Source organism: Vulpes lagopus, chromosome 19 (assembly GCF_018345385.1).
Source record: "Vulpes lagopus strain Blue_001 chromosome 19, ASM1834538v1, whole genome shotgun sequence".
Taxonomy (NCBI): Eukaryota; Metazoa; Chordata; class Mammalia; order Carnivora; family Canidae; genus Vulpes; species Vulpes lagopus.
In genome coordinates, this window is record NC_054842.1 from 17,341,308 (window position 1) to 17,355,388 (window position 14,081).

A 14,081-nucleotide genomic window follows, 5' to 3' on the forward strand; every position below is an offset into this window, starting at 1 on the left:
ATGGAAAATATTGGGAGAATGTGAAATAAAATGTCTGACCATAGTGTTTGTTTGAATTCAATTGAATTAGTTGCTTAACGTATGTAAAGTTAGATGATATGCTTTTGAATTTGAGGATAATTGCTTGATGTAATAATTGTATTTAAATTTGGGCCATTTGAAAGATAAATATGACTTGAATCTTTAAAAAAGAAATAGTGTCTGAGTAATTAACAACCATCCCTTATTGTAATTGGTAAAGATCTGCCAGTTTATCTGCATAATAATTTGGCAACATTTTTTTAAATGTTAACTTTTTAAACTATTGCTCTTTATAATGGAACTTTTTCTTTGGTAAGTAAAAGCAAGTAGAATTGTATTGAGTATTCCAGGCAGGGTCCTTTTGGTTGCCTGGGATCAGAAATATATTTAAACTTGTTATAGTTAAAGAGGGCTTTATTGTAAGCCTATAGAGTTTTTGCTGGGATCCAGGAAAAGCTGAACACATTCTTCAGAAAGAAGAGGTGGCTTCAGAGTGCAGCTCCCTCTCTGCCTCTTCCTCACTTCCCATGTGTGGCTGCTTTGTGAGGCGCTGTTTGCCACTTGAAGTCACTCCTATCATTGTATGCATCTGCTTCAGTCTCCCCTAATTTTTGCTGTCAAGTTGATACTCTAGTCTTGATCCTCCTAAGCAGGCTTAAGACTAAGAATTTTAATTTAATTGATTAACCAAATAACTGCCTTGTGGTGAAATACATACATACAGGGACAAGTTATGATGATTTTTCTAGTATATTCAGTTGATCCAAAGGAGTTAACGTAGAGGTGGTCTGTATTTCAAAAACTACTTTGAAATGTGAAGGTTTAGGCAAATTTAAGTCAGGCCTGAGGGGCTTGTTTTGTAATATTTTGAAAGTATACATATGTAAAAAGATTTTCATCCCACCTTTATTTTTTTAAGGCTTAGTCGATTAAATACTTTTTTTTTTAAAGTATTATATTGAAACTATAGTAGGGATACACTGAGAACTGGTAGCTTTCAGTAAAATTCTTAACCTTAAATGCAAGTTCAAGATCCATTTCTGCCTGTAGAGTTCATTGCTAAATGTCATTTTTATAAAAGGACAAGGGCTTTACCAGGTATCTGGGCGTGCATGCTGATTTTTGAGGAAGAACCTGTAGATTTTGTTGGTTTGTTTTGTAGAATCTTAAATTTCTAAAAATAAATAGTAGCTCCCAGTTATTTCTAAAACCAGTGGCTCCTCAATGGGTTTATGTGTTGGGATGTGTTTTTGCCTCTTAAGGGACATTTGGCATTCCTGGAGACTTTTTGTTTGTCACAAATGGGGAGCGGGGATTTATGTGCTATGACATCTAGGAGGTAGAGGCCAGATATGCTACTAAACGTCCTACAAAGTACAGGACCTCCTCCTGCAATGAGGAAGTGTCCAGCCCCAAATGTCAGGGGTGCCCAAGTTGAGAAACTGTTATATAGAATCAAGGATCATAGAGCAAAAAGGCCAAAAGGTTAAAAAGAGAGAAGAAGATTTTGTAGTTAGAGAAGTTACTCCTGCACTGATTCTGAATGCTTTAGGGGAAGTGTGAGAGAAGGAGTCATTTCTACTGAAAGCCTATGTTTAAATATATCTGAGTTTACTATGTAATCTATATTTTAACTTTGGTAATTTGGCTGCATTTAAACTAGTTTTTGGAACACCTGCACCCCAATGTTTGTAGCAGCAATGTCCACAATAGCCAAACTGTGGAAGGAGCCTTGGTGTCCATCGAAAGATGAATGGATAAAGAAGATGTGGTCTATGTATACAATGGAATATTACTCAGCCATTAGAAATGACAAATATCCACCATTTGCTTCGATGTGGAGTGACCTGGAGGGTATTATACTGAGTGAAATAAGTCAATCGGAGAAGGACAAACATTATATGGTCTCATTCATTTGGGGAATATAAAATTTAGTGAACGGGAATAAGGGGAAAGGAGAGAAAATGAGTGAAAATATCAGTGAGGGTGACAAAACATGAGAGACACCTAACTCTGGGAAATGAACAAGGGGTAGTGGAAGGGGAAGTGGGTGAGGGGTTGGGGTGACTGGGTGATGGGCACTGAGGGGGGCACTTGGCGGGATGAGCGCTGGGTGTTATGCTGTATGTTGGCAAATTGAACTCCAATAAAAAAATAAAAAAAAAATAAAATTGTTATACTTGATAGTTTTTAAATTCTTACCATTCAGAATATTTTTTAATTTCTTGGATAAATTTTCCTAACAGTAGTCTAAGGTTAGACCTATAAAAATGAAAAAATCTTTGTAATTAACATTTAGGAGTACTATAAATATTTTCTAAGTGCAAATATAAATTGAACTAGATCTCCTTTGTCTTTAGCATTTAAATGTGAAGTATTAATTTTAAGAAAAAAGATACTTTTCCAAGAACGGTTAATATTTTTTTATGATGATGCTTTTTTTCCTGGAAAGTTTTTTTTTTTTTAAAGATTTACTTAAATAATCTCAGCACCCAACATGGGGCTCAAACTCATGTCCCCAAGATAATGAGTCACATGCTCCACCACCTGGGCCAGCCAGGTGCCCCTGGAAAGTTTCTGATAACAGTTTTTACTTTATAGTAAACTTTATTTTTGTGAACTAGATTCTTCAGCTGTTTAATTCTTATGAAATGATAGATGTACCTCAAAATATATATATATATTTTTGGTAAAGATTTTATTTATTCATGAGAGACAGAGAGAGAGAGAGGCGGAGACATTAGGTAGAGGGAGAGGCAGTCTCCATGAAGGGAGCCTGATGTGGGATTCCATCCCAGGACCCCTGGATCATGACCTGAGCCCAAGGCAGAAACTGAACCACTGAGCCACCCAGGTGCCTTAAAAATATGTTAAAAACAGGGATCCCTGTTTTAACATAACATATCCCTGGGTTAACATAACCCAGGGTGGCGCAGCGGTTTGGCACCTGCCTTTGGCCCAGGGCGCGATCCTGGAGATCCGGGATGGAATCCCAAGTCGGGCTCCCGGTGCATGGAGCCTGCTTCTCCCTCTGCCTGTGTCTCTGCCTCTCTCTCTCTCTCTGTGTGTGACTATCATAAATAAATAAAAATTAAAAAAATATGTTAAAAACAAAATTTCTGAAATGCTATAGGTATTTAAAACAATTTAAAAAATGACTGTAAATCTACTCCAATGTAACCCAGTGGTTATTCAATGGTATGCATAACATGCCCACCTGCAAAATATAGTTCTGTTATTTCCTAAATATTCTAACATATAAATGGAATATTTATTCAATAATTCTTTCCTTCTGACCTAAATTAAACTAATGATCAGGTTTCTTAAAGCAGCTCCAAGGGAAGTTTTTCCAGTTTAGAACATCAATTTAGAGTGGTTCTCCCTGTTATCTTTAGACATTCTGCATGTCTAATAATCACCACCAGATGGCGATCTTATACGTTGGTGAAGACTGATAACTTGTTGAAAATTGAATTGGTTGTGCACATTAACCAACGTGAGCTCAGCAGTAATATTTAGCAATGGTCTAAGGTGTGGATTGGCTATGCATCTCTCTGAAACATGGGACCTGTTTTCATTTGTTTTACAGAGGTTTTTCTTTTCTTGGCTCTTTGCTTCAAATTTTTCTGTGGAAACTGAAAATAATATTTCCGTAAATTTATTATAATATTGATGCTGATTTATTATTGTGTTAAGTTTTTTGCCTTTGATGGTGGCTATTTTATGGCTGTTACCAAATTTCTAATAGATTTAAAGTAGTATTTTAAAATAATTAGGTGAATATTTTGTGACTGAGTTTTAATAAATAATGTTACCTTTTCCTCTGATACCATAAAAGCTAGTAATGACCACAATGTATGTCCATATGTAGTAAGAAAGAAATGCAGCTAAATTCCTGTCCGTCGTTGTTAAAGGAGATTGTTCTTCTCACAGCTCTATTTTTTTTTTTTAAGAGTTTAGGAAAATATGAGAATGTGGCAATTTTAAATTAAAGAATTTAAAACATGTTTTCTCTTAAGAAAAAAACGTTATCCCCTCCCCCATTTCTGATCAGATAAAGAAACTTCACTGGGTCCTTTGCTGTATGTCAGCAGCATTATCTACATCATTAGCGATTACCCCTGTATTGTGTTCCTCTGTAGTAGTCCTGCCCCATCAGCAGTTTCATTTCCTGGGATGGAGGTCCAGAAGCAGATGCTCCTCCTTCTGACTCTTCTCAGAACATCAGTAGTAGCCTAACACACATCCCAAGGCCTGCGTCATGAACCTCACTTCATCTTACCACGTAGGCATATTATCTCACATTATCCCGAGAAGAAGGGTGAGTACAGTGCATAAGATTTTGAGAGAAAGACTACATTCACATAACTTATAACAGTATATTGTTATAATTGTTTTATTTTGAGCTATTGCTAGTCTCTTACTGTGGCTAATTTATAAGTTAAACTTTTATAGTAGTTATACATGTATAGGAAAAGCATAGTATATATCTGGCTTGGCACTATCTGTGGTTTCAGGCATCTGCTGAGGGTGTTGGAATGCATCCCCTGCTGATAAGGTGGGGGAACTGCTGTATTGAGAAAATGACTTCACATCTATAAAGGGAACTTAAGCCAATATTATGTGTTTTTAAAACCACTTTGATTCCTGTACAGTTCTCCATCAAGCTTAAATTTCTGGATTTTTTCCCCCCTTGGGCCAGTTGAAATTCACAATTAGAATTTTGTTTTAGTTTCATTCTTTTCCCTGAATTTATATAAGAGAAATTTAAAAAAATCAGTATATGTGATTATATACTTTTCTGACCATGAAGCTGAGAAAATGTTTTCTTTTACACTGTTACTACAAATTCATTTTAGTTTTTATTTTTTTAAAGTTTTATTTAAATCCCAGTTAACATACAGTGCAATATTAGTTTCAGGTGTACAATATACTGATTTTCCATTTCCATACAATACCCAGGTCTTACCACATCAGCTGCACTCCTTAATCCCTATCACCTATTTCACCTGTCCCCCACCCACCTCCCCTCTAATAACCATCACAAATGAGCAAAGGGAAAAAAAAAAGAGAGGGGGCAAACCAAGGAATAGACTCTTAACTACAAATTCATTTTGTATTTGTATTTGTGGGAATGTGTTAAGGAAAATTTTGAACCATATTCTGGCCTTATAAAATGCATTTTCAAAATGTTACTTGCATTCCTATCAAAGTTGTATCTATTAAAACATGAATTGGTTACAGTTTTTTCTTTTCTTAAGATTTTATTTATTTATTTGAGAGAGAGAGAGAGTGGGTTAGAGGAAGAGGGAGAGAGAATCTGAAGCAGACTTCCCACTGAGCACAGAGCCTGTCATGGGGCTGGATCCCACAACCAGGTCATGATCTAAGCCGAAACTAAGAATTGGACACTTAACCGATTGAGCCACCCAGGTGCCCTGGAATTGATTACAGTTCTGATCAATTGATTAAAATGATAATTTTTCACTCTGACTTTTTAATGATTATCTTTGATATAATTAGGTCCTTAACATCTTTAGAGAAGCATGATCTTTGTTGAAACAGACCAACCAATATACCATCCTCCTGTACTTTATGTTCATAGAAACATTTGCTTATAAATATGTTTTATCCTTTGTAAAACATAAAAATGTGATTATATTAAACATAATTCTACAATTTGCTTTTCTTTTAATAATATTTACTGATATCTTTTGAGTGGGACCTCCTGCTTCTGTCTCATTCTTTGTGTCTTAGTAATATATAATAGTAATTAGCTGTTTCCTTTTATTTACTTTCAGGTTGTTTTCTGTTTTTGCCAGTTTGAATAGTAAGCATGTTTGATCTTATGTTTATATTTTGATGCTTTAATTTCTGTGTAGATACTCAGAAGTGATATTGCTTCACAAAGAATATTTTTAAAGATGAAAAAAATGGATCTTGCTAGCTTATGCTCCAAAAAGTTCTGAGAAATTTATATTCCCATTGGGAATTATGAGAGTGTCTATGTCTCCCTTCCTTTATCAATTTAGATGTTAATTAATTTTTTTTCCTTTTTGCTAATCTGATGAGTAAAATTTGCTGAACCTCAACTGAGAGTGTCTATCCTTTATGGTTATTGGTCATGTGTATTTTCTCCTAAGGGGAATTACTTGGTTCATATTTTTTGTCCATTTTTCTATTTTTTCTTTACTTCCTTTTTAAATCCAGAAGTTTCTTATATAGAGATATTTAATGCTATGTCTGTCATTCTGCTAATATTTCCTAATGTACTACCTTGTCTCTTTATGATGTTCTTTTTGCTTTAGAGAAATAGAGTAAAATAAATCTGTATCAGTCTATTTCTTTACGGTTTCTAGATTTCTTATCTTGACTAAGAGTATATCTCCACTCCAGTAATATAAAATATCATTTAAAATTTTAAGTATTACCCTTCTAACTATCTTTATCTAGAACTTATTTTTACCTGTGGTTTGATACAGACAACTTTGTTTCATCAAATTGGAAAACCAAAGAAGTCTTTTCATTTCATAAATGAGTTACTTCTAGTTCCTTGACTCTATTTTGTCTTATAAAATATTTAATTATTGTTTCTGTGTTGGTACCACACTTTTTTGCTTATCATAGTTTTATAGTATATTGGAATGTTTGTTAGGCAAAGTGTCCCCAAACTCCTCCTTTTTCATGATTTTATTGGAAATAGATCATCTTAGAGATAATAGAATTTTATGATTTCTGTAAAGACTGAAATCTTCAGTATTTTGCATTTTAGTATGTTTGCTTTTTATCTGGTCAGTAATTTATCGTTTTTAAGCAGGTTCTTTGTGATCTACTTGACTATAATATTTGAGAGAGTTTTTTGAGCAGCAGGGGTTTAGTGACATTTTCTAATGGTCCAATCATAAATCTTGATTCTGAACTAGATAGTTGTGTTTAAGTAATCCTAGTTAACTCCAAATGCTTTTTTAACATGGATTTAAAAATTTTAGGATTAACTGGAGGACACAGCTTACTTAGAAGGCTTCATTATAAATATAGAACAGAATGTAATTGTTATCAAGCTTGAAATAAAAATAAAAATCTAATTAAAAACTTAGATATGGAAGGGAGACTGTAAATGAGAAACGTGTGTGTGTGTGTATCAGATAATGTGTGGAAAATCTTTATTTTACTTTTTGTAAAGTAAGTAGATAGTACCTAAAATGATATATTACTTAAAATTATGATGGCAACTCTAGTGACCGAGGACAGTTATAAGACAAAAACAAAGTAGTTCTGTCTGGTGAGTAGACATGGTATGGGTATGGGTGGAGTGCTTATTTGGGGAGCCTTGTGTAAGTCTTGATTTCTTCTACCATGTACAGGTTAATTTGATAATTTACTTCCAAATGAAGTTTGCATGTAGTGATACAGGAAAATCTTTAGGATATATATATTTTAAAGTTAATTTATTTGAGAGAGAGCACAAGCAGGGGGAGAGGGAGAAGCAGAAGCACGCTCTCCACTGTGCAGGAAGCCCATTTCTGGGGTCCCATCACAGGACCCCAGGATTATGACCTGAGCTGAAGGCAGATGTTTAACCGACTGAGCTACCCAGGCACCCTAGGATATATTTTTTAATTGGAACAGAGCAAGTTATGTATTTAACAGTGAATTGTATGTGGCTACCTTTTTTGTAAGAATATATATACTTCTATTTGCATTACAGAAATAGAGACAAGGTTGAAAATAGAGCAGAGAGAACAGGGAATAAAGGAGACCGTTTTGATTCATGTAAATGTATGGCTAAATGAAATAAGCCAGCTATAGAATAACAAATATAGTATGCTCTGGCTTGTATCAGACTCATAGAAGCAGAGGGTAGAATGAATGGTTGCCAGGGGCTGTAGGTTGGAGGCAATGAGGGGGATGATGGTCAAAAGGTACAAAGTTTCAGTTACACAAGAAAATTAAGTCCAGGAGATATGTTATACAGACTAGTGCCTACAGCTAACAGTACTGTATTATATACTTAAATTATTTTGACAGACTAAGTCAGGTGTTCTTACCACACACACAATAATAATGGGTGGGAGGAAACTTTGGGAGATGATAGATACGTCCGTAGCCTTGATGGTGGGTGATGGTTTTATGGGTGTGTATCCCCAAGCTCACCGAGTTGTATGTATGTACAGCTTCCTGCATGTCAGTCATACCACAATAGATTGCCTTAGAAATGAGGATTGCTGAAAAATCTTTAAAGAAATAGCCATATTAAAATTTGGAGCTTCTATTCTGGGTTAATCTTTTTATTTTATCAAGACAGTGGTAGAATAAAACTTACTTTACCTTTCTACATAATCTGTAAATTTGATTTTTAAAGTTTGAGTATTGGTTTTAGTAGTGCCCAGGATACCGTCACAATAGGTGACAGGTTGGAGAAATGGATCTTTTGTATTTTAAGAGGTAATTTTGTTTTGCAATTTGGGAAATTAAAAATTTGTGTGTACCTAATTCTTTCTTTCCCCCCCAGGGTCCTTTTAACTTTCCTTTCCGTCCCCCTCCCTTCCTTCCTTCCGCCTAATCCCTATACTCAGGGTTTTTATAATCCAGTGTGGGAGACCTATGGCTGACTAGGATATTAAGCTCTTAAATACTAGTGGGGAGGGCCAAGATTTTCTCCCGGAGGTAAATTTCAAGAGGTTATTGTAGGAATTGCTATTGAACCTAAATGCAGATGTTTTTCATTCTGGGTGTGATGTATTGAGAATATTTTAAATTGGTGACCAACGTATATCTTTTGTATTCGTTTTTTAAGAATTTGTGTTTATTGGGCAGCCCAGGTGGCTCAGCGGTTTAGCGCTGCCTTCAGCCCAGGGCCTGATCCTGGGGCCCTGGGATCAAGTCCCACATCGGGCTCCCTGCAGGGAGCCTGCTTCTCCCTCTGCCTGTGTCTCTCTCTCTCTTTCTCTCTCTCTGTGTGTCTCTCATGAATAAATAAAAATTAAAAAAATCTTAAAAAAAGAATTTATGTTTATTTGCTAACTATAAACCATAAAAAGTTGAATATCATAAAAATGCAAAACAATGCGATTAATTCTATGTTTTAGGGTAGCTGTTGATGTCATTGGGGTTTCTAATTCTTAGAGAAGTTTAATAAACTGGAAGCTTTAGTTTGAAGGCTATGGCATGTCTTTTGGGTGGTATCTATAGTTTCATATGGAGAAGTGGAAAATTAAAAAAAAGTGTTCCTTCTGTTTGATATATTATTTCAGTTTTAAATTCTTTGTTATTTATCTGGTATATGTCATCAATGAATTTTACAGGATTAGCTGGTAGTAAGGTTTCATTTTTGTGAAATAGATATTTCTATAAAAAATATCTGTTTGCTTTGTTAAAATAAAGGCTTTGATGGTACCAGGGAGTAAATATGTTTATCCAAAGAGAATGTTTTTAGTTTAATTCAAATTATATTTATTTTTTAAAAAGATTTTTAAATTAATTAATTCATTAATTAGAGGAACAGTGAATGGGGGGAAGGGTAGAGGGAGAGCGAGGAGGAGACTCTTTCCTGAGCAGGGAGCACAGGGCCCTGAGATCACAACCTGAGCCAAAGGAAGATACTTAACCAACTGAGCCATCCAGGCACCCTAAGTTAAGATTACATTTTATATGAATTTGGTAGACATTTTATCCTGTCCATTCATGTTCAGTTAGAATTTTGTTTTAATCTATAGTTGGAATTTTTTTCTTAAATTTCTTTATACACTATTGCAGTAGAGGGAAAAGTATGGACTGAGAAAGGCTTGGTTTGAATCCTAAACCTGCTACTTACTAGAGCTGTGACTTTGGAGAAGAAATTTTACCTCTGTGAGCTTTAGTTACAGTTGAGAGGATTTTTTTTTTTTTTTTTTTTTTTTTTTTTTTATGATAGTCACAGAGAGAGAGAGAGAGAGAGAGGCAGAGACACAGGCAGAGGGAGAAGCAGGCTCCATGCACCGGGAGCCCGACGTGGGATTCGATCCCGGGTCTCCAGGATCGCGCCCTGGGCCAAAGGCAGGCGCCAAACCGCTGCGCCACCCAGGGATCCCCAGTTGAGAGGATTAAATGAAATATCTGAAGGTGAAGTATGCTATATAGAATTATATATCATGTGTTGTACAGTTTTGGCACATAATAGGTGCTCGTTAAGTATTTTTATTATTTTCTAGAAACCCAGAATCATAGAATGATACTTTAGTCTTCATTAAAATGTTTTTTGAATAAACAGTATATCAAAGAAAAACTAAAAAGAATAAAATCCACCCACAACTAGTAATTATTTAAGTAAGCTCTGTGACCAATATGGGGCTTAAACTCATGACCCCGAGATCAAGAGTTGCATGCTCCAGTGACTGAGCCAGGTATGCAACCCTTCACCTACAACTTTTTAATTCTGTGTTTTAAACAGAATGTTTTACAGTAGTTCTAAAAGTGCTACCCATGGACCTCTGGCAGTCCCTGAGATCAGGGGATCTCTAAGGTCAAAACTATTTTTATAATAGTGGTAAGACATTATTTGCCTTTTCCACTGTTGTGGAATTTGTACTGATGGTGCAAAAGCAATGATGAGTAAAACTGCTCATCCCTTAGCTCAAAACAAGGCAGAGGCACCAAACAGCACTGGTAGGCATTCTCAGATTAAAAAGTGAAACAGATTTTCACTTAAGAATGTCCTTGATGAAAAAGAAAGAACTATTTTGAGTCTTTGAGTGTACATTGCTCTAATATTCTGAATGACAAAATAGGAAGTCTGCATGAAAACACTTCTGTTACATACTAAAGTACTAGTAATTGTCTGAGGTAAAAGAACTGGTGTGATTGCTTAAAACTAGCTGTTTTTTTTTTTTTTTTTTGTCACTTGAAAGTAACTGCAGACTAAACTCTGTGGTTATTCAGACTTGACTTTTGGCAGTTATTCCCTAAGAAAGAAATGAAGTGAACCTACCACTTCAAGAAAAATAGCTGCTGGTATTTCTAGTATTTGTTACCAATGATAGTACCTCTAGCTTTCCTGATAGAACAAGAAATTTGGAAAACTTTTATCTGCCAGCCTGTCAGTTTCTCAGTGCTTGAATTTCTCTGATGAGGTTATTGCTGATATTAACAAATGCATTTTTTAAAATGTATAATTAAATGTGAAGTTTGGAAAAGTTCTAGTATCCAGTGAATGCATATTTTACAAATGGGTGAGAGAACCATATTAAGTGCACGGTAGACCAATGGATTTCAGTATACATGTATGAAAATAATCATTTGAAATGGTTTTAGATTCTACTTTGCAAAAACCTTTAAGAAATGAATGCTTTTTGGAGTGCCCAGCTGGCTCAGTAGGTAGGGCATGTGACTTTTGATTTCAAGGTCCTGAGCATAGAGCTTACTTAAATAAATAAAAATTAGAAAAAAATTACTTTTTGAATTTGGTGAAATATCAAAGAGGAATACCATAGTTACCTGAGAAGAGTATTAAAGCACTCCTCTGTTTTCCAATAGAGTATTGTGTGGGCCTGGAATTTTTTATGTAATTCTACTTAAATAAATCATATCCTTGATTGGGGAAGCAGATATGAGAATCTAATTGTCCTCCATTAAGTCAGATATTAGAGATATGCAAAAATATAGAAGCCCTTTTTTCTCACTAAATTTTTTTATTTTGGAAAATGATTTTTTATTTTATTATTTTTTAAAGATTTTATTTATTCATTCATGAGAAACAGAGACAGAGAGGTAGAGACACAGGCAGAGGGAGAAGCAGGCTCCATGCAGGGAGCCTGATGTGGGACTCGATCCCGGGTCTCCAGGATCATGCTCTGGGCCGAAGGTGGTGCTAAACCACTGAGCCACCCAGGTTGCCCTAGGATTTTTTATTAAAATGCAATTTATGTTAATGTGCAATGATTTTATCATTTTAAATTGAAATTAAATGTTTTAAAGTTTTCTCAATTTTACTTCCAGTAGAGTAAATATAGATGTTAAACTTGTATAAACTAAGGTTCTCTGAAGTCTTCCATAGGTTTTAAAGAGTGTAAAGTGATCTAGAGTCTGGAGGAGTTCTTCTCATTTACTTTTTTCTCTTTTGGCTGTTATCTATATGGATACTTAATTTTGGTAAAATAATTGTAAAGCATAATATGATTTTTTAATCTTGTTATTAATATAGTTGTGATAAATTGATAGAAATATTAATGATAAAAAGGTAAAACTTTCTTCAGATGAAAACCTATTTGGATCTTCCTGAAATTAAGTGAAAGGGCTAGATTTAACCAATTATGTTGTTGGCAGTTTATTCTCTAAGATCTATCTACTTTCACACTCACTCTCATAGCCATCCCATGTATCCTTAGAGTATGCTCTCTTTTGAACTAATGTTACAGAAAGGTTTCAGTTTAAAACTGGTTGCTTACATTTCTCTTTTGGTATTTTAAATTATATTATGCTCCCAGTCTCTTCTGCTGTGACCCTGTATAAGTTGTCATTATTAGCTTGGAAGATTAGGTAACTTAGAAGACTGTGATTGGCTGTACCATAAAAGCAACTTAGGAGAGTTCATCTGTGCAAAGCACAGTGACCTAAATCAGATATGTACTCACTGTCCCTGGAATCTTCAAGGGGCTTAACTATATTACATTGTCAAAGACAAGGCATTTATATATTACCATGGAAAGATTTCGCCTGGAGAAGAAGTTACCTGTATGTACCTGGTTATGATCTTGTGTTTTATTTACAAACACATTTGAGTTTTTTAGTTTAATAGTGTAGCTTGAAGAAATGTCAGGCTTATTAACACTGGCTTAGAATAGTATCATCCTCTATGTCCTTGGCTGTGGAAGTCATATGCTGAAAAGAGTAAATCCTGTGTAAAGTTAGCAGTGTTTGTAGCATTTATTATTCTATAAAATTAGTTTTTGATCACTTAATATTATCTGAATGAGGCTTTTAAAGATTTTGTTTGGCCACGATATTGGGAAAGAAATCACTTTGTCTTAATGGTTAAGTATGTTTTGAATATAAATATTTGATAACTCTTTGTGGTTATAACTATAGTTTATTGGAGGTGTTACTTTTGAGCTGTAACCATATGTCTTATATAATGAAGAAATCAATTTGTGACAGAGATCATCTGATGCTATTTTAATAACAGATTTTATAAACCTCAAGTGTCCAAAAGGGATATAAGACTAGATTTGTAAATATATTAAGTAATCTTATAACATTCTTTTTTCCCTCTTAATATTATGCCTTTGACATGTTGAAGTTTGATTTTTGATCATTTGACCAAGAAAATACATATCACAGATTTTACTTTTTCAAGTAGGAAAAATGACTTATGGGAAGACTTAGTAAATGTGTTAATGTAGTTAAAAAGTCTGTTTCAGATAGTTTGATCTTGATGGGAATTCCTGCCTGTGAATTGAATTTTGATTTTATCATGTGTTGATAATGGGCTTTTTTGTTTATAAACTGATTTACTACATTTCAAAATATTAAGTACCTTTGTATGTTTGACCTTTAATTGTGTTCATAAGGAACCTTTAAGTGAATCTAGTGAATTTTTAACTGAGTAGTCTTGTCCTTTGAAACATATTCAACATTCCAGTATTTAATATTAGAGAGTTTACTAAGAATCCTGCTTGATGCTTAGGATATAGTAGTGAGTAAAACAAAATGATTTCCCTTTTCTTGGAACTTACTGTTCTACTGGAAGATAGGAGAAAGAAGTTAAGTAAGTAGTTACATAAGTATGTAAAGAACATTAAATAAGGAGTTACATAAATATGTAATTATAAGTTTTAACAGATGGTGTAAAGAAAAGTACTGTGTGTTCTCAGTATATATTATAGTGATCCTGGTCTGTTTAGCGGATAAAGAACCCACATAAGTGGAACTCTATAGAGAGCTGGCTTTTAACTTTAGTTTTTTTCACCGCTCACGTGTGATCTTAAGTCAGTTAAGATTGTGTGTGTGTGTGTGTGTGTGTGTGTGTGTGTGTGTGTGTGTTATATAAAATCTGAACATTGAACTGCAAAAGTAAAGCCTGTTGA

The 14,081-nt window shown here is 34.5% G+C and overlaps 1 protein-coding gene across 14 annotated transcripts in view; it reads left to right on the plus strand.

Annotated features, from left to right (window-relative positions):
- Positions 1-14,081, plus strand: part of SLC4A7 (solute carrier family 4 member 7) — a 108,052-nt gene that overhangs the window by 19,684 nt on the left and 74,287 nt on the right. For 3 of the 14 annotated variants that reach the window (XM_041733992.1, XM_041733996.1, XM_041733998.1), the window contains exon 1: positions 11,956-12,729. The exons of 8 other annotated variants lie outside the window; for them this stretch is intronic. In XM_041733992.1, coding sequence (XP_041589926.1) covers positions 12,697-12,729 — 33 coding nt within the window. In that variant the 5' untranslated portion in view covers positions 11,956-12,696. Of the gene's footprint in view, positions 1-11,955; positions 12,730-14,081 lie in introns of those variants that run through there. 3 more of the 14 variants (XM_041734000.1, XM_041734004.1, XM_041734002.1) reach the window with 1 other exon arrangement.